Source organism: Manis pentadactyla, chromosome 12, assembly GCF_030020395.1.
Source record: "Manis pentadactyla isolate mManPen7 chromosome 12, mManPen7.hap1, whole genome shotgun sequence".
Classification (NCBI taxonomy): domain Eukaryota; kingdom Metazoa; phylum Chordata; class Mammalia; order Pholidota; family Manidae; genus Manis; species Manis pentadactyla.
In genome coordinates, this window is record NC_080030.1 from 46,470,825 (window position 1) to 46,493,163 (window position 22,339).

A 22,339-nucleotide genomic window follows, 5' to 3' on the forward strand; every position below is an offset into this window, starting at 1 on the left:
TTCTTAGCCATTTGCCACATGACAATGTTTCCTAAATCTGTGAACACGGAGACTTGGAAAACTGTCACTCAGAGAGCATGGTACAGCCAAGCTGAGGCTATTTTATTCCTAGGAGAGGATGTAAATAAATCACTTTAAAAAGAGAGGAAATAAAGTCTGAGATAATCAATAAGCTTTGTGCTATGTCAAAAGAATCTGTACCTGCTTGTTTTTTGCAAGAACTGTGTTGTTAAGAGGTAATGTTGGCCTCTCATGCCCTGCATGAGAAAGGAAACCTTCTAACTGCTCATGAGTGGGAATCATCTTAGGTTAAATCTCGGAGGTGAGACCCCTCAGTAAAGAGCAGTTTGCCATGTCTGAATACGCATGAACCCCTTTCTTTTTGTCCTTTTTAATATGAGAATAAGCTCCAGTTCCAACACCTATAAACAAAGAAGATTTCCCTAGGTGAAACATAAAAACTCAGCATGTAACACCTGATTATTACTTAATTTGACCTTGATTAGAAAAGAAAGACATTTTGTTGACAAGTCCTTCTGTCTGATGGCCTTCCATCTTGGAGTTCTGAACCTTCTATTCACTGTTTTCATAAACATCACCTACAATTAACTTAGACTCTGGTAAAGAAGAAGGGATTTCTCTTCATTTTTGGCAAGATTTTCCAAGGCATTTTGACATAGTAATTGAAGGTTTGTTAAAATTCCAAAAATTCTAACTATGTATTATATACATGAAGCTTGATCTCATGAATCAATGGCTATAATGCTAATCCTGGTTTAATAGTTTTATAGATGTATAACTTCTCACAAATATCAGATGCCTTTCCCTTGGGGTGGATTATATTTCCTCTCTCCATTGGTTTTTGGCTGGACCATAGGACTGGCTTTGGTCAATGAAATGTTATCAAAGTGGCATGTATAACTTAAAGCAGAGGCTTTAAATTCAGATCAATCACACTGGACATGCTTTGTGCCCTTGCCACAATTCCCAATGTTCCCTTAGCAGCTGTTCTATCAGACTGGCTCCCAGAGGGCAGAAGATCTGGAGAAAGTCTTAACTAACACATAATGGGCATGTGGCATGAGGAGAAACAATCATTACTTGTTATGAGACATTACGTTAGTGGCCATTTGTTAAAACAGCATATCCTATCTTATCCTGACCAAAATGGAAATTGGCACCTAAAAGTAGGGGGATTCTACAATACTAACAAAAACAACAATGTGCCACAAAATACAAGGCTTATAGAAACAGGCAGCAGATGCAAGTAAACTGCAACCTTTAGGTTCTAAAAGGACATAAATCCATTATTACACAGTGGCAAAACTTTCTGTAACATTGTCATCTGTAATAATTTCTCAAGATATTTTCTCAAATCAGGTTGCACATTTAGGCAAGGAGGTAGGAAAATTAAATGTGCAGAGTTGAAAAGAAATGATTTTCATTTCCAATTCTTAAAAGATAAGATTGAGACAATCTTTATGCTACAAAGGATAAATGAAAACTCAATTTCATGGCAAGGACCAAGTCACAACTCATATTCTTGTGATTAGATCTCTGAAGGAATTAATTTGGCTCTCATAATTCTTTCAGATTAAGACAATTGCTAAGAGAGGAAAGAATGTCTGTTGGGCTCAAAGCTCCCAAAATTAAGTCTGAAAGGTGAGGCTTCTTAAAAAAAAAAAAAAACAGTTGTAGACATGGCTCTTGGTGCCTGTTGTGATGGACAACCTAGTTAAAAATGAAGCTACATTTTTTTAAAGAGTTTTACTAAATAAAATAAAAAAAGCTACCAGTCTGGACTAACAGAGACAGTGACCCCTAGAGATTTTAAACCTGTGGTGCTAGGTCCTTGCGCCCCAACCTTTTAAAGCCAAGAAGCATAGGGAGAACACTGCTTGGTGTACTCAAAGAAAACAGTCCCCAGTGTCCCATCAGAAGATGATAGGGAAGATGATGGAAAAGAAGGGACATCCCTGAAGTTGGATTCCAGGGCTATGGAGAACACCAGACTGAGAGCTTCTAGGAAGCACATCAGAGCCCACTTAGGGAACACTTCCCAACACTAGGAAGGGGCTTGTACAGTATCTCCCTGGTGGGATTTCAGAAATTCTGTGGATCAGTCACTGCTGTGTATCTCTAAGACTTGGCTTTTGCAGAAGGATTATTTCTGTAGTCCTTGCATTGGTCCTCCATCACACACTGGATGTAGAGGGGTTGGATAACTTGTCTGTTTCACACATAGGACTGTGAAAAAAGAGGAGCCATGTTCGGCCTGAGGTAGAGAATATAATAAGATCCCAAACTTTGAGCCTGATAATCGCATGGGCCTTTTGCATTGTCTTCTTGGAGACTGGATGGATATATTTTGCCTAAGAAATGAGATTTACTTAAATAATTTCAACCTGAAGGACAGAAAATGGTGGATTCTGTTATTGTTCACAAAATACTTGCTGCCTTTGGGAAAGAATGATACTTCTCAATGACATCAGACCAGGCCTATGTGATTTTCTTTGGCCAATGAAATATTATCAGAAGTAGTGAGTGTGTCTTCCAGGTAGAAACTCTAAGAGGCAGCACATGATTTGCCACATCTTTTCTTGACTCTGCAATAATGAGAAATGTTCTACACGGAGACCTCACTGTCAGTCTGGTTCTGGAGTGAAGATGACCTGGAAAAGAGGCACAGAAACCTTTGACGGAGATGGGATATGAGCCGGAACTACATCTGCATTCTGACGGTACTGGACTTTTGGGGCCATGAGTTAATGCGGCATAACCTCGTCTATCTTAATTGATCCATCTTCCTGTTTCCATTGTGTATTTCTTGGTTTCTATTTTACATGTAAGGAAAATTTTTTAAATATGCAGTGCTAAAAGGAGGCATTCCAAAAAACCTTTAAGGGAAGTTCACTTTGCTCAACAAGTAAGAAACTCCGGCTCTCCACACTCTTACTGAGAGCCGTCCTGGTAGTCAGTTCTTAGAACTAATGATGATCTAAACTGGAAATCCAAGTTTAATATGGAATGCAAAGAAAAAAAAACCTCACAATAATGGGGCACAAGGATGCTAAGGCAAAATAAACTTGGTTAAATTGACAGTCTTGGGCAGAGTTCGCATGTGGTTGGCTATAGGTTTAGAAGATAACCATGAAGAAAAATATAAATAACTTGATATAACTCAGCAAGCCCTGAGATAATTTAGAATTTGAAACTTGGGAGCTGAGATTGTGCAGCCAAAGTTCTTTTTCCTGGGTGCAAGAGGGAGGTGCCAGGGCAGGGTGAGTAGGGCCGGTACCTGCTGAGCTCACAATCTCACGGCTTATGCCTCTCCAGGCCTTTGCAGGATGAAATGAGCATATGTTTTCTTTAAACCAACTCAGATTCACCCAGCAATTAACAAATAGACAAATTATAAACTATTGAAAAAAGCACAAACTATGATTTCCCAGAAGGCCCAGGCTCTAGCTCTAATATGCAACCAGACTCCTGAAGACTGCCAGTGTCTGAGTTTATGGTTATTTGTTATGGCAGTGATAGAAAATACATCTAGTAATTGCTCTATCTGGACATAGAGAAACACAGTGTTTAGCCGTTGCATTGATTTTGGAATGCCAATGCTTCAAACAAGCCTACCAATAAATAAATAAAACAGACAGAATAGATTAATTCAGCATTAGAAATTACTAAACTCTCATTAGCTACCCCAGCTGCCACAGACACGAACAAAACCTTGGCAAGATGTCGACTTAGACAATGATAGATGGTTCCAAATTTTGAAAATTGGGAAAAAATAAAAAAGGAAAAGTTAAAGGGCTCATAGATTTTGAGGATGAATTTCTTCCTGCCTTTAATGTAAGTGCTTGGCTCCACTCCAGAGATTCTGATTCCATTGGTGTGGTGTGGGACCCACACTGTATGGTGTAATGCCTTTTCTTCACCCAGACAAGTGTTGCTATGTGTTTAAGACATTTCCATTAACTTACATTGTGGTATCTTTTTAAAAATTTTCTTGAATTTAATAAGGAAGACTTGAGAACTACTGCTTGAAAGGACAGGATTCTTATTCCTGTTGTCCAAGGGGTTTAGGCTATTTTAATTTATCCAAATGGACTGGATATTCAGTTGCTTTGACTGTTTGGTCCAGATCTATTTGAGGCAAGTTCCTATAGATTCAGTTCATTGATACTTCCAAAAAATTTTAAATATGTGCCCACATAGTACCCTGTGGATGGCCACCAAACTTCTATAAGATTTGTGACATTACTATGTTATTTCCCAGCCAGTGATACTCCAGAGAAAAGCCAATTAGTAAATACATAGAGTGGCCATATGGACTTATGACATGTCTTTACACAGGCCAGGCAATTATGATGGCAGAGTTAACACTACTTTGCAGATCTTTGGTGTGAGTTTTGATAAGCAGCTCCTGGACATGAAGCATAATGCCCTCAGTATATTGCTATGACCTACAGACACAGACCCAGTCTGTAGATGTAACTGGTGGGCTAATTGCATAGGCCCAGACCCCACTCATCAGGGCACAAATATATATTATAACTTGGGGTATGAGGTTGGTTTTCAGGAAAAGCAGCCACTAGAGAATCTACCACTAGAGGACATGTTCAGGAAGTTGTTCAGAGACTTGGTGGCCTTCATGTCATAGTATTTTCATAGTATTTAATAGGGAACCACATTAATAGCTAACCAAGAGTTGGTTCAAATGTAGATATAAACTATTCCCTTCACCTTAACAGTTGCTCCAAACAGCAGAGATAATAGAGAATGATAGAACATACTACTTGGAAAGTTGTTCCAAAGCCTCACAGATTCTTGAATTCTAACAAGTCATTATATTCTCAGTGTTTGATCCCTTTACTATGCTGTTTCCTCAATTACAAATCTTCATAATAAACAGGCAAATAAAAAGGAGAATTTAAATATACAGTGCCACAGGATCCAGCCATTGTACAACTAGAACTTGGCCCAAAAGAAATGAAAGCATATTTCTGTACAAAGATTGTACATGACTGTTCTTAAAAGCTTGGTGTGTAATAACCAAAAATTAGAAACAACTCAAATGCCAATCACAGGTAACTGGATAAACAAATTGTAATATATCCAGATAATGAAACACCATTCATCAATTAAAAGGAATGACCTACTGATACATGAAATGCAATGATGAATCTCAAAATAATTGTGCTGAGTAAGGGAAGGCAGACAGGAAAGAGTTCACAACATACAATTCCATTTGTATTTAAAGTGTAGAAATGGCAAACTAACTATAGTAATAGAAAACAAATAAGTGGTTACCTGTGGATGGGAGGGGAGTGGTGGGAGGGAAGAATTTTTAATGAGACATAAAAGAATTTGAGGAGTGTTATGTCCATTATCTTGATTGTAGTGATGCCTTCGTGGAAATACACATAGGTTAAAATTATAGGTTCATTTTAAATATGTACAGTTTACTATGAGTCAATTTTACCTGGATAAAACTATAAAAATAGAGGAGAAGAGTAAATGGGCCAGACCCCAAGTGTATTGGGTCATACCCATCAGGAAAGGACTATCACTTCTCATGATGGGTGAAGTTATGACTTTATTCACATGCACTTCCCCAGTAACAAATGTACACAGGCCTGAAATGTAAAACTCTCCTCCTGCTGAGAAGCAACACAACTTACAGGATATACAATAACTCCCTATGTAGGCATCTGGGAAACCTAAACAGACACTTGCCTCTTATGCTAGGATGGGGCTAGGGCTTCTAGAAGGTAGGTAGGTCTTGAGGGTGGAGCCCTCATGATGGGATTTGAGGTCTTATAAGAAGAGAGCCTTCCTCCTTTGTCTCTCCCTCCACCCTGTGACCAGGAAGAGGGCTCTCACTGGAACCCCACCCTGCTGACACTGTGATCTGACATTCCAGCCTCCAGAGTTGTGAGAAATAAATGTCTGTTGCCACCCAGCCTATAGTAATTTGTTACAGTATCCCAAGCTGACAAAAACAACACCCAAAGCTTTCAAAACATTTCCATAAGCAGCTTCTACCAGCTCTGTGTGAGAACCTATGACTGCTTTGTTTTGAGGGTATTTGTTTGTCTCAGCTGTAACCGTGTCTTTGTCAGCACTTCCAGAATTCCTCAGTACTTTGACTGCCTTTTGGGGGAGTGGGGAGGGAAGGCTTTAAATCCTCTTCCCTGGAGGATGTTTGAAAATGTTTGGCTTTGTTCCATGAGACACATCGTAGAGTATTGTACCATTCTTCTTACAGGGGGTAAATAATGAGAACTCTATAATTGGGTTGAGGAATTACGATCCTTAAATCAAACCAAATATTGCTACATGTGAGGGTCATGGATTATAAGGCTATGGAGACCCATTATTAATTACTTACTGCCACAATAATGCTGCACAACAAACCACATCAAGGTTTAGAGGCTTAAAACAGCAAGGATTTATTTAGTGCATGAATCAGGGTGCTGACTAGGAGGTTCTGCTTCTCTGGGACGGACATGTCTCATCTCAGCAGACCTCCCTCATGTGTCAACAGTGAGCTAAGGATTGGCTGGGGACAGGCTCCACTGGGAGGTCATCGTGTTTCCACTCCATGTTCAGGCTCATTTTTAGAAGGTTAACTCAGGCTAGTATATATATAGCTGACGGAAGATTTCAAGAAAGAAAACGACATTAGGTCAAGCCTCTTGAAGCCTGGGCTTGGAACTAATAAACTATAAATTGAACTGAGATCCAAGAGGTAGGGAAGAAAACTCTGCTTTGTAATGGGAAGAGCTACAGAGTCATATTTCAAAGAGCATAGATGCCGGTTGTCGTGGAGAATTATAAAGCCTTCCACAAACTCTAATTAGCAGTACCAGCTTCTTGGGTGAAGGCAAAAGATATTCTTCAGGAGTGCATAATGACATTCAGGACAAACTTTCAAAGGCAGAGAAGTTGTTTCCTTAGGACCTAATGGGCTTAAGTAATAGAAATATTTCTCAGTTCATAGACCAGCTAAACTGGTTCAGACTATAATGGACTGGTTCATTGGATCCAGGGTGGAAAATCCAACCCTGTATAATAAGCTAACTCAAAACTAAATGTCCATAAACCTAATAACAAGGCAAATATATTAGAAAAATTAGTTCCAGTCTAAAAATTGTGAATGACAGCCTCCCAGCTACTGGGGCAAGAGTATCCACACTTGGGGAAAGGACAGTTTCTTCAAGACTTGAACATAAGGACCTGAAACCATGAAACTCCTAGAAGAAACAATAGGTGGTGATCTTTCTCTTTGACGTTAGTCTTGTTGATGAAGTTTTGGATTTGACAACAAAAGCAAAGGCAACAAAAGTCAAAATAAAGATAAATGTTGCAAGATTTCATACATAGAATCTAAAATAAACAAAACGTATAGATACAGAGAAGAGATTGGTGGTTGCCAGAGGCAGGGGCTGGCAGGTGCGCCAAATGGTGCAGTGGGCCAATGGTCAAAGGTACAAACTTGCAGTTATAAAATAAATTAAGTCCTGGGGATGTCATGTACAGCATGGTGACTATAGTTTATGATACTGTATTATATATCTAAGAGTTGCTAAGAGGGTAGATCTTAAAAGTTCTTATCATAAGAAAAAAAAATTGTAAATAGATGAGGTGACAGATGTTAACTAGACTTATTCTGGTGATCATGTTACAGTATCTATAAATATTGAATCATTACAGGGTATGTCTGAAACTAATATAATGTCAATTATATCTCTATTTTTATAAAAGGAGTACCCATGTTTGGAAGTCTTGAAATTTTGTCATATAGGACTAGTTGTTATGATCTTACTAGTACTGAACTATTGGTAAGCATTATGGATACTATCCAAATTCTTTCATTATGTCTTGGACAATAACCAAATGCAAGAATATACTAGCTTTAAAAAGCATTGTGTCCATCTGTTCCAATTGGTACAAAAAATAAGGAGACAAAGTAAAATTATGGCTGTAAATTCACTGGATTGTGAAAAAGGCTGGTGAAGACATAGTGAACCTGGTGAACTAACACAGTTGACATACTGCTAGCCACAGCAAACCATAACATTGTCTTTTTGCAAGACAATGGTTATGAATGTTTTTAAAGGACCCCAAAACTATCATGTTCTAAGGACAATAATTACATATTTAGGAATCTATAGAGAGGGAAAAGTCCAAAAATAGTAAAGATAACAATCATGGAAACTTTCTGTGCCATATTCAGTGTTTCTTTTTTAATTAGAGGAAAAACTGAAAGCAAACTAAATGTGCAACAATATGAAAATGGCTAAGTAATTATAGTATTTTCGCTGGGTGGAATACTATGGAGCCATTAAACTGGTGGTTATAAAGGCCATGCAGCAACATCAAAGGAGTAGAGAATAATCCTAACTGAAAATGAGATACAGAATTATATGCACACTGTGATTATAACTATGCAAAACAAGATGAAAAAAGTGCAATGAATTTCATGCTGCGCTGGTGGGAGTTGCCTTTTGGAACTCCTTATTTTGATTGATTAATTCAACTTCTTGAAATACATATCTTAAGAAGATTATCTAGAATGCAAACAGAAGATGTTTAGGCAGAAGAGTTTTATTACATCACTGCAGCATTTTATTTAGTTTTATTGGGTGAAGAACTGAAAAGAGCCTAAATGTGTAGAAAGAATGAAGTGGTTAAATAATTATAGCTTATCTGTTTGCAGAATGTTAATTCAGTCCTTAAGAATGAAAGCATTTAGTGACAATGAAAAACTCAAAAATTTAAAAGAAAAAGCAGTAGTCATCTTAAAAGCGACATGTAAGATTATATTAAGTACATGATTTAAAACTGTATAGAGGAAGATAAAGATGTACCAAAATTTAACAGCGCATTTAGTAGAAATATATTAAAAATGTAACAGTGATTAACAGTGGTTGTATTAAAGCAAAGTCTTAATGCTCATCTTATGCTTTTGTGTTATTCCAATTTGCCTACAATAAGCATAGTAGTATGTATTGCTTTGATAATCAGAAAAAAATGGTAAAAGCCCACATAAGAAAAACAATATCTATATTGGCACTGTGTAAGGCTGGTTGATTAAGGGTTGTGTGCTTGTTTTTCTAGTGTCCACATCCTGGAATACAGTTATGTTAAAGTTGTAATTTCAAAAAATTATAATTTTGGTTAGGGGGAGGAGCCAAGATGGCAGCATGAGTAGGGCAGAGGAAATCTCTGCCCAAAACCATATATATTTTTGAAAATACAACAAATACAGCTATTCCTAAAAGAGAGACCAAAGGACACAGTATAACAGCCAGGCTACATCTATGTCTGCAAGAACTCAGCATCTCACAAAGGGGGTAAGATACAAGCCATGCCCAGTGGGACCTGAGCACTCCCCCCAACCCCTGATCCCCAACAGGAGGAAAGGAGTCAGAGTGGGGAGGGAGTAGAAGCATAGGACTGCTGAATACCCAGCCCTAGTAATCCACACCGGGAGCTCAGACACACATTGCATGGTGTGTTGGATATTAGAGGAACGGAAAAGTAAAATCTGCAAGCGGGTCCCCACAACTGGCTCCCCTGGGACAAAAGAGAAGCAGGTGCTTTTTGAAAGTCTTAAAGGGACAGGGGCTTCACAGCTGGATGAAATCATCCTGGCACACTCAGCCCAGCAGGCGGGGAATCCTGAGGAACTTCAGGCATCCTAGCCCCTGTGAGGCAGCACAGCTCTGAAGCCCCTCATGGTGATAAGCAGCCTGCCATTTGTTACCCTGGCTGGCGCTGCCCCACCACAGTGGTGGAGCAGCTGGAGAGCAGCAGTGCCCACAGCAGCAGCCTAGAGTCTCCTACCAGCATGCAGATACCCTGGCCAGACCCAGAGGCCACCGCCAGTGTGCAGCTGCCTGGCGCAGACAGAGGAAGCCAGGGCAAGGTGCGAAGGGGTGCTGTTCTCACAGGAGAGCACACCCGGTGAGCCTGCCACTCCCCGCAGGGCTCATGGCTACCCTAAGGGCCGCCCTGCCCATGGCAGCTCAGAGGATTAACCTGGAGGCTGCTTCCAGTGTTCAGGTAACCGACACAGGCAGTGGAGAAGGGCAAGGTGGCCAGCAAGCAGGAGAAGACTTTATTATCCCAGCTGATACACGTGCTAACTGCCTACAACTACCTCTATCATCATGAAAAGGCAGAACAATCTGGTCCAGTCTAGAATTACCCAGAAAACCCCTGAGAGAGGGCCTGGGGAGAGAGATATAACCAATCTTCCTGAAAAAGAATTCAAAATGAAGGTCATAATGATGCTGATGGACCTGCAGAGAAATATGCAAGAGCTAAGGGATGAAGTCAGGAGGGAGATTACAGAAATGAAACAATCTCTGGAAGGACTTAAGAGCAGACTGCATGAAGTGCAAGAGACTGTTAATGGAATAGAAATCAGAGAACAGGAATACAGAGAAGCTGAGGCAAAGAGATAGAAAAGGATCTCCAGGAATGAAAGAATATTAAGAGAACTGTGTGACCAATCCAACGGAACAATATTCACATAATAGGGGTACCAGAAGAAGAAGAGAGAGAAAAAGGGATAGAAAGTGTCTTTGAAGAAATAATTGCTGAAAACTTCCCCAAACTGGGGGAGGAAATAGTCTCTCAGACCATGGAAGTCCACAGAACTCCCAACACAAGGGACCCAAGGAGGAAAACACCAAGACATATAATAATTAAAATGGCAAAGATCAAAGACAAGGACAGAGTATTAAAGGCAGCCACAGAGAGAAAAAATATCACCTACAAAGGAAAACCCATCAGGCTACCATCAGACCTCTCAATAGAAACCTTACAGGCCAGAAGACAATGGCACGATATATTTAATGCAATGAAACAGAAGGGCCTTGAACCAAGGATACTGTATCCAGCACGATTATCATCTAAATATGAAGGAGGGATTAAACAATTCCCAGACAAGCAAAAGTTGAGGGAATTTGCCTCTCACAAACCACCTCTACAGGATATTTTAAAAGGATTGCTCTAGATGGAAGCACTACTAAGGCTAAATAGATATCACTAGAGAAAATAAAAGCACACAAAAGAAAGCAGACCAACCAAATACTAACTAAAGGCAAAAAATAAAATCAACTATTCACAAAAGCAGTCAAAGGAAACACAAAAACGTACAGAATAAAACATCTAATATACCAAGAATGGAGGAGGAGGAATAAGAAGGGAGAGAAGTAAAGAATCATCAGACTGTGTTTATAAAAGCTTAATAAGAAAGTTAAGTTAGATGGTTAGCTAGTAAAGAAGCTACCCTTGAATCTTTGGTAACCATTAATTCAAAGCCTGCAATGGCAATAAGTACATATTTTTTGATAATCACCCTAAATGTAAATGGGCTGAATGCACCAATCAAAAGACACACAGTAACAGAATGGATAAAAAATCAAGACCCATCTGTATGCTGCTTACAAGAGACTCACCTCAAACCCAAAGACATACACAGACTAAAAGTCAAGGGATGGAAAAAGATATTTCATGCAAACAATAGGGAGAAAAACGCAGGAGTTGCAGGACTAGTATCAGACAAAATAGACTTCAAAACAAAGTAACAAGAGATAAAGAAAGACATTACATAATGATAAAGGGCTCAGTCCAACAAGAGGATATAACCATTATAAATATATATGCACCCAATACAGGAGCACCAACATATGTGAAACAAATACTAACAGAATTAAAAGAGGAAATAGAATGCAATGCATTCGTTCTAGGAGTCTTCATCACACCACTCACTCCAAAGGACAGATACACCAGACAGAAAATAAATAAGGACACAGAAGCACTGAACAACACACTAGAACAGATGGAACTAACAGACATCTACAGAACTCTACACCCAAAAGCAGCATGACGTACATTCTTCTCAAGTGCACATGGAACATTCTCCAGAATAGAACACATATTAGGCCACAAAAAGAGCCTCAGTAAATTCAAAAAGACTGAAATTCTACCAACCAACTTCTCAGACCACAAGGGTATAAAACTAGAAATTAATTGTACAAAGAAAATAAAAAGGCGCACAAACACATTGAGGCTTAACAACCTGCTCCTAAATAATCAATGGATCAATGATCAAATTAAAATAGAGATCAAGCAATATATGGAGACAAATGACAACAGCACAAAGCCCCAACTTCTGTGAGATGCAGCAAAGGCAGTTCTAAGAGGAAAGTATACAGCAGTCCAGGCCTATTTAAAGAAGGAAGAACAATCCCAAATAAAGAATCTCAAGTCACAATTATTGAAACTGGAAAAAGAAGAACAATTAAGGCCCAAAGTCAGCAGAAGGAGGGAAATAATAAAGATCAGAGAAGAAATAAATAAAATGGAGAAGAATAAAACAGTAGAAAAAATCAATGAAACCAAGAGCTGGTTCTTTGAGAAAATAAACAAAATAGATAAGCCCCTAGCCAGACTTATTAAGAGAAAAAGAGAATCTACACATATCAACAGAATCATAAATGAGAAAGGAAAAATCACAATGGACCCCACAGAAATACAAAGAATTATTAGAGAATACTATGAAAATCTATATGCTAACAAGCTGGAAAAACTAGAAGAAATGGACAACTTCCTAGAAAAATACAACCTTCCAAGACTGACCAAGGAAGAAACAGAAAATCTAAACAGACCAATTACCAGCAATGAAATTGAATCAGTAATCAAAAAACTAACCAAGAACAAAACTCCTGGGCCAGATGGATTCACTGCTGAATTTTATCAGACATATAGAGACATAATACCCATTCTCCTTAAAGTTTTCCAAAAAATAGAAGAGGAGGGAATTCTTCCAAACACATTCTATGAAGCCAGCATCACTCTAATACCAAAACCAGGCAAAGACTCCACCAAAAATGAAATTACAGACCAATATCCTTGATGAACATACATGCAAAAATACTCAACAAAATATTAGCAAACCAAATTCAAAAATACATCAAGAGGATCATACACCATGATCACGTGAGATTCATCTCAGGGATGCAAGGATGGTACAACATTCGAAAATCCATCAACATCATCCTCCACATGAACAAAAAGAAGGACAAAAACCACATGATCATCTCCATAGATGCTGAACAAGCATTCGACAAAATTCAACATCCATTCATGATAAAAACTCTCAACAAAATGGCTAAAGAGGGCAAGTACCTCAACATAATAAAGACCATATATGACAAACCCACAGCCAACATCATACTTAACAGCGAGAAACTAAAAGCCTTTCCTCTAAGATTGGGAACATGACAGGGATGCCCACTGTCCCCACTATTATTCAACATAGTACTGGAGGTCCTAGCCTTGGCAATCAGACAAAACAAAGAAATACAAGGCATCCAGATTGGTAAAGAAGAAGTCAAACTGTCACTGTTTGCAGATGACATGATATTGTACAAAAAATATCCTGAAGACTCCACTCCAAAACTACTAGAACTAATACTGAGTTCAGCAAAGTTGCAGGATACAAAATTAATACACAGAAATCTGTTGCTTTCTTATACATTACCGATGAACTAGCAGAAAGAGAAATCAGGAAGACAGTTTCATTCACAATTGCATCAAAAAGAATAAAATATCTAGGAATAAACCTAACCAAGGAAGTGAAAGACCTATACCCTGAAAACTACAAGGCACTCATAAGAGAAATTAAAGAGGGCACTAACAAATGGAAACTCATCCCATGCTCCTGGCTAGGAAGAATTAATATTGTCAAAATGGCCATCCTGCCTAAAGCAATCTACAGATTCAATGCAATCCCTATTAAAATACCAATAGCATTATTTAATGAACTGGAAAAAATAGTTCTAAAATTCATATGGAACCACCAAAGACCCCGAATAGCCAAAGCAATCCTGAGAAGGAAGAATAAACCAGGGGGGAATCTCGCTTCCCAACTTCAAGCTCTACTACAAAGCCACAGTAATTAAGACAATATGGTACTGCCACAAGAACAGACCCACAGACCAGTGGAACAGAATAGAGAGTCCAGATATTAATCAAAACATATATGATCAATTAATATATGATAAAGGAGTCATGGACATACAATGGGTAATTGACAGCCTTTTCAACAGCTGGTGTTGGCAAAACTGGACAGCTCCATGTAAGAGAATGAAACTGGATCATTGTCTAACCCAGTTATTTTTTACACAAAAGTAAATTCAAAATGGATCAAATACCTGAATGTAAGTCATGAAACTATAAAACTCTTAGAAAAAAACATAGGCAAAAATCTCTTGGACATAAACATGAACAACTTCTTCATGAACATATTTCCTCAGGCAAGGGAAACAAAAGCAAAAATGAACAAGTGGGACTATATCAAGCTGAAAAGCTTCTGTACAGCAAAGAACACCATCAATAAAACAAAAAGGCATCCTACAGTATGGGAGAATATATTCATAAATGACAGAATCCAATAAAGGGTTGACATCCAAAATATATAAAGAGCTCACTCACCTCAACAAACAAAAAGCAAATAACCCAATTAAAAAATGGGCAGAGGATCTGAACAGACACTTCTCCAAAGAAGAAATTCAGATGGCCAACAGACACATGAAAAGATGCTTCACATCGCTAGTCATCAGAGAAATGCAAATTAAAACCACAATGACATATCACCTCACACCAGTAAGGATTGCCACCATCCAAAAGACAAACAACAACAAATGTTGACGAGGTTGTGGAGAAAGGGAACCCTCCTACCCTGCTGGTGGAATGTAAATTAATTCAACCATTGTGGAAAGCAATATGGAGGTTCCTCAAAAAACTCAAAATAGAAATACCATTTGACCCAGGAATTCCACTCCTAGGAATTTACCCTAAGAATGCAGCAGCCCAGTTTGAAAAAGACAGATGCACCCCTATGTTTATCTCAGCACTATTTACAGTAGTCAAGAAATGGAAGCAACCTAAGTGTCCATCAGTAGATGAATAGATAAAGAAGATGTGGTACATATACACAACGGAATATTATTCAGCCATAAGAAGAAAACAAATCCTACCATTTGCAATAACATGGATTGAGCTAGAGGGTATTATGCTCAGTGAAATAAGCCAGGAGGTAAAAGACAAGTATCAAATGATTTCACCCATCTGTGGAGTATAAGAACAAAGAAAAAAAATGAAGGAACAAAATGGCAGCAGACTCACAGAACCCAAGAATGGACTAACAGTTACCAAAGGGAAAGGGACTGGGGAGGATGGGTTGGAAGGGAGGGATAAGGGGAAAATAATAAAGGAATATTACTATTAGGAGACATAATGTAGGGGGTTGGGACACGGGAAGGGCTGTACAACACAGAGAAAACAAGTAGTGATTCTACAGCATCTTACTACACTGATGGACAGTGACTGTAATGGGGTATGTGGGGGGCACTTGGTGATGGGAGGAGTCTAGTAAACATAATGTTCCTCATGTAACTATAGATTAATGCAACCAAAATAAAAAAATTAAAAAATAGAAAATTAAAATAAAAAAACTATAATTTTTAATAAAATGATCTATATATGCTATAACTTATTTGCTTTCTGGTGAAACATGATATTAATAATAATACTCTACATTTATGTAAGGATTTATAGGTTGCAAAGCATCTCACTTGTGTGAGGATGATCTCATTCAATTCTCACACCTGTGTGAAGTAGAAATTGTTACTGTGTTACAGTTGCAGAATTTGAGACTCAGAGATTAAGTGAGGTCCTCCACATCATGTAATAGATACCTAACTGAGACAGTGTTTGCATTTCCAAATATTCTCTCAGTTTCCAAGGAATCATTTTAGCAATTATCACCAGAAATGATAAAGCACTCTGCCATTGCATACATGACACAATGCTGTGAGCGACTAAGACACGTTCTGGGAGAGAGTAACTTTGATTTGCTTATACCTACTCTTTCCACTGTCCTCGCAGTGATTCATTTTGTAGAAGCTGGGCTTTGATGTTTCAGTTAGTGCTTTTCCAACACATCTCCACTCCCTTGATGTAGTCAAGTAAGTAAGCACTGATGGAGACTTTGCATGAAGTACTTTTTAATTAGCTACAGTGATTCCCATTATCCATCCTGGGCTCAGGACCCTTAATATTTGAGCAGACAATCTAGTGCACATAAATGCTTTATTTAATAGTGACATCTGAGATTAAGCTCAGCAAAGGTTTCTATGGAAACTAACTGCAATACCAAAACTTTCCAAACACCGAAATGACCCAATTAGAGGAGGCAGAAGTAGGTGACAGAAAGAATGCCATCAATAGTAAGGCTTTCCATTAATTCTGTTTCCATTCATTTTCATAAACATGCCTGCATACTCATTAGAAGACTATGGAATTCATTTGATATTCAAGAACCTCAACTAGATAAGAAGCATATAGGAAATGAAAGTTTATGTTGTTCTTCAATAACATTGAAACCAATTTCATAGAAATGCAGAGATTCAAATTGAAAACAAAGTAAGTGTACATGAATGTGCACAAACAAAGATAATATAGAAAAACACTGCTAAAGTTAAAATTCTAAGGTTTCTGCAGCAGGAAAGATCAATACATTTTATGAATTAATTCCAAATAGAAAAATTAAACAAGATGTCTGCCTACCTTAGTACTAAAAACAAAGGGAAATATTTCTAGAACTCGACTCCAGAATGAAATGCAAACATAAACATGTTTATTAAAGGTTGTAATCACATAAGAAGCTCTTGAAAATACCTTTGAGAGTTAAGCATGATATAAGAACAATTCAAGAATGTGCAAATTTTTGTTTCCTGCTATAAATGTTAACCAAGTTCAGACTTTAACCTCAACATTCGTGTGTACTGTGACAATTGAAAACCAAAATATTATTGTACATGGCTGCAAAGTTCTAACTCATTTTGAAAGCTTAGGTCATAAGACATTTTCCTGGAAATCCTCATATAAAGACATCCATGACCATTAAGAGGTATAGAATTTTTAATTTTACTAATGAAACACAATGACAAAGTGACATATATAGGTCACTAATTGGCATCTTAAACTTGACTCATCTGACATCTAGCGACTGACCATTTCCCCACCTGCTCTTCCTGCAGCCTTCCCCATCTTGGTCACTAGCATCACCATCTTAAGAGTTGCTCAGAATAAAGTCATTCTTCACAATTCTGTCAGCAAATCCCCTTGGTTCTCATTAAAAATATGCTCAAAATTCAATCATTTTTCTCCATCTTGCTTGCTCCTACCAGGACCCAACCAGTCCACCACACCCACCTGCATTATTACACCAGCTTCCTTACTGCTTTGCTTATGTCCTTCCCCACTCTGTCCAAACTTAAAAACTGCAGCAAGGGCCATGCTGTCTAGAGAAAGTAAGATAAATCTTGTGTCTGCTGTACTCAAACCCCCCAGGGGTTTCCTACCTCATTCATGGGACAGAGATTAGCTATTTGGCACTTCTCTTCTCTTCCTCCTGGCCCTCAGCCTCCCAAGAAGTCACAGCGAGGAAGTTCTAAAGATTGACTGAATATTGATCCACACCAGGCAATTTCTCAGAAAACTGCTGAATCTTACCAAGTCAGACATAGAACAACACATTCAAATATATTGGTATTTTAAAGAGTTTTCTAACATCAAAATGCAAATATTATTAAAACAAGAAATATTCTATGTAATCTACCATATTCTTACCCTGTTTTAGAAAAAGTCTGTCTTTGATTGTTATTTATCTGTATCATGTGTATGATCTATTTTGATTTGCAAAAAGAGACTGTAAGTTTCTCTGGGTCGAGAGTCATGGATCATATGCTTATCTGCCTCCCACTTTTTATGAATATTGTCTGAATGAATGGCTTATAGGCCTTTTTAATAATATCTGCTCAGAATATTACAGAAAACACATGTCACACCACTGTGCTACAATACAAATTTGGTCACGCATAGAGTCTTTAATGCCTGTCCACGATGCTGTCATCAACCCAATATGGATGCCTGGCTTTGAACAGCACTATGGTAGACCAAAGGTGATATACTTTGTCCTGTTAGACTATACTGCAAAAGGACAGGGGCAGCGATGTCTCTGTGCAATAATGATAATACTCATAAAAGTTACTTTGTTAAGGAGTCTGGGTATTGGTAGTTCCTGGGAGGTTGGGAGGACACCCAGTGGAGTTTAAAGACCTGGAATAGGCTGCCCTTCCCTGGCATGCCTCTAGGGAGCAGTGCGCGGGAAGCATCTGTCCCATGGGAACTTCCGTTTACAGATGTGAGGGCAGAGTTTCTTGCCTCCTACGCCCACATACACCCTTGGTGGTGGTGTGGCCCTGGGTGACGTTATCTCATCTTCTCCTGACCTGTGTACTGAAGCATGTCATAAAGAAGAAAGAGATCAAACCAGGGCTGCTTATAGACTGATCAAACAAGTCTGTAGCTCACATCTCCTAGGCAGGCCTGCAATAAAATCTCTTCCATATGGCTGGAATACTTAATACTTGAATTCTCAGATTCCATTTTCTTTACTCACAATATCTCTTCTTACAACCTGCCCCACCAGAGACCAAAGCATTCATTCCAGAATTTAGAAACATGAATCTCTGGGCAATACACATCCCCTCCTCACTGTAGCTCTTCTATAAATTAAGATGGCAAGTTAGTCTTTGGATCTCCAGCCTTAGCACCTTCTACTGTCATTCCACAAGCTGTAAGAGGCTGGAGTTGTACCCTCTGAGTTGTTATTTTGTGAACACAAGTTACCTGTGCAGATTCTTTTAAAGTTGGGATTTTCCAGAATGTGTCCTGGTAGGCGGCACTGGAACCGATGTTGCCAAAACTCAGGGAACCAGGGATTCCTCGTGTTAGTGTCCAGCCTCAACTTCAGGAAATAATCATCAAATGACCTGACCTCTGGAGACTGTAGCTTTATCGTGATTCCCCCGTTGGCTTCCACCTCATAACCTTCAATGACTTCATCTCTGTCTGCCCATCCATCACTAAAAAATTCAAGGGTTGGGGTGGGGAGAGAGAAAGACAAATGTCTCACAAATAGAGCTCAGAGTTGTGCACGAATGAAGCAATTCAGCGAGGCTGAAAGTCTATTTTAAGCCAGCATTGCAACCCAATCGTGACTTTTTGTTTTGTTTTTTTTTTGGTGGAGATTGGAAAGTTGTGAAATCATAATGTCCTGTTTGTTTTTCACAGTAGTGAAATTGATGATAAAGATGATTACTAACAATTACAAGCACTTACATTTATTGAACACATACTAGATTCTATGTTACTCACTTTTACAGAGTCAGAAGATGTTCAGCAACTGTATTGCTGAAGTCCCGGTGGATCCAGGATACAGATCCAGGCAGTCTGGCGCCCAAGCCCCACGCTCTTTACAACCAGACCATAAACCCCAGTGGTCGTTGTCCAAACCAGAAGAAAAGAAAACCCAGGCACTCAAGGACTTCACAATAAGAGGTCAGCAAGGTTTCAAGGTTGCAATCAAGAGCATTCTATGAGCTGAATTATATGAAGTAGAAAATTGGTTTAGCTCAGAAACATGCCAACCACAGATTTTGCTCCTGGACTTTGTTCAAACTTGCATTGCTTAGAAGTGACCATATGCTTTCTGCCTCCCCCACTGATGCTATTTCAAAATAACAGCATTAAAGGAAAAGCATATCATTCTCAAAAGAATCCTCCTGCTCACTAAATGGAAGTTCACTGACATTTATTCAGTGGGTTCGAGTTTTTAAAAATTGATCACAAGTCCTGAGTGATTTAGCTCCAATTTAATCCAATGTACATATGAGTCAGGCCAAGCCGCAGGTGCATGGCTGTGATCCCTTCAAGAAAAACTGTACCAGATAGAGTTAAACAGGCAAAGAAGAGTTTATTCAAGACTATTGCAACAAGTGGGAGACTCTAAGCTCAATTCTGCTGAAATAAAAGGTGGAAGGGTCTTTAAGTGTTGAGGTGAGGTAGTGAGAAAGTGATGGAGGACATTGTGGGGAGCTTGGTCTGTGTGATTTGGCATCTGTGCTTGATGCTTATCACTCATCTCAGTTAGGCTCCCACCTCACCACAGAAACTGGAGGATGGGGGATTGCTATCATTCTTGATGACTACATTTCAAGGGATGGCTTCCAGGTCCCAGAGAAAGAAATTACTCTGCTGTAAAACTGGCAAGATGCTGGGAGAAAATTTACATCTCAAAGAGGCAGGGAAAGACTTCACAGTGTCATGTTTTTTCAAGTAAATGCTCAGAAAATGGAAGGTTAGGGGTCCATAATCAGGAGACACTTGTCTAAGGTTCAATCAAGCTGGAGAACATTAAGATTGTCTTGATCAAAGAGGTGGATTTATTTCTCTACCCACAGAGCTGTGCTCTGCAGTTTTTGGAACATAACCATTTAATCTTAATCAGAGAAAGTGTTTTATCACTTGCTTCTCACAGAGAAAGGAGTTGGGTCAAATACATATGACTGGCCGTAGGCCGTAGCTCACTCCTGGTTACCTGAGATCAGTCAAGATAAGTGGGTCCTCCACTTGGCTGAGCTAATTGGTGCAATTCTGTTCCAGAGTCCTCCCAGTGAGCTACGCAGGAGCTGCAGTTTTCAACAGACCAAGGGGTGCAGAAGGCGTAGCTGACCTAACATGATCCAGAACTAAAGGGACACTAAAGGTATAGTGTAGTCTAATTAGCTAGACCAGATAATGTCTATATGTTTCTTCCAAATCCACTAGGATAGAGGTTTTGCAGTCTTGCACAGATCTATCTCCCCTCCCTCTCTTTCTTCCTTCCTTCTGCATTTACCCAGCACCCACTATTTACCAGATGCTCTGCTACACTCAGGATTCGATTGAGAATGAGACATGCTATCTTCTGCCCCACTAGTGTTACAGACTTGTGGGTAAAACAGATGCTAAAACAAGAATTACAGATGCTATAATGGTGAAGAAGAAGTTACTAGTACAATGGGGAAAAGGGGCTTGGGGATTCAACTTAGTCTGAAGTGTATGCAGGCATGTGAGTGTGAGCAGTGAGAGGGTGGCTGGGGATGGCTTTCCTAAGAAAGTGATGTCTAAGTTGAGACCCAAAGGTTGAGCAGGCATTCATCAGGTGAAGAGAGGGGGAAGGATAATTATAGAAGCTTCCTGGTAGATTATCCTACACATGGTGATGAGCACGGCTCATTCAAGGAATTTAGAGACAGTACTCCTGGAGCAGTGAGAGAAGTGTGGCAGAAAACAAGGGTGTGGGCATAAATTTCAGCCTAGAAACTGTTAGCCTGAGGACTATAGGAAGCCATCAAAGTGTTGGAAACCTATTACTTAATAAGATAATTCAGCTCTGTTCCCTCACAGTAAATGTCCTGACTATTTTTCTGGCAAGTCTTACTCTACTCACTATCACTGAATATCATGGCCAGTCCAATTGATTTAAAAGAAAAGAAGATTTATTTATCTTTTCATATGCTCAGTCTACTTAGAAAGGCTTGACCTCATTTAATTATTTAAATGTATTCACATTCATATCATAACTGCATTTATAGCAGTTTGAAGACCTTAGCTGTAGTTCATGTCATACTGAAAAGAGGGATAAAAATAAAACCAGTTAGGCTTTCAAGAAATTCTGCCTGTAAGTATATATTTTAGAATCAAAATGACTTACAACTTGAAAAATTGAATTGCTTTCTGACACGAAGTTTAGACTTAAAGTGTCTTTGTCCCTAAAGTTTAATATTATGTGAGTGTATGTGTGTGTGTATGTGAACAAGAAATCCACAATTTTTAAAAGTGTATGAAGTAAGCCTTCTGTAATGTTTATTTGCCTTGCTTTTTAAAAAATCATTCTCAGTTTATAAAAGCAAGTATCATATGTCAGTGCTAGAAGCAGAGAAAGTGTGAGCTCCTGCCCTTTTTCCTACCAACACAGAGGAGCACATCACAGGAGTAGATCTTGGTCTGTGAATATAGACACTTTAAAGTCATATAGTTCAGTGGGGTGGAGCCCTAAATCCCTTTTGCCATTGATCAAAGCCCCTCCTCCTTCCCGTAGATGACCTCATTCCAGAAATCAGAGTTGGTGTTAAATCCAAGAAATCATAAAATTAAGGAGAACCAGGCCGTAACAGAGAAAATAGTCAACCAATATTACACCGTGAATACCTTTGAAGAGTTATAAGTTTTATGCAATATCTGAAATCTTATCATCAGTAAGGTGTTAGGGAATGCTACCAAAGAAAAAGCCCCTGCAAACCATCTATAAAGCAATGGCTGGCTCTTATACATGTAAATCATTTCATCTATGTGTCACTTG

General features: G+C 38.8%; 1 protein-coding gene across 6 annotated transcripts in view; it reads right to left on the reverse strand.

Annotated features, from left to right (window-relative positions):
- GRM1 (glutamate metabotropic receptor 1) overlaps window positions 1–22,339 on the reverse strand; it is a 373,819-nt gene that overhangs the window by 86,053 nt on the left and 265,427 nt on the right. For all 6 annotated transcript variants that reach the window (XM_036906888.2, XM_036906889.2, XM_036906890.2 and 3 more), the window contains one exon: window positions 18,784–19,019. In XM_036906888.2, coding sequence (XP_036762783.2) covers window positions 18,784–19,019 — 236 coding nt within the window. The remainder of the gene's footprint in view (window positions 1–18,783; window positions 19,020–22,339) is intronic.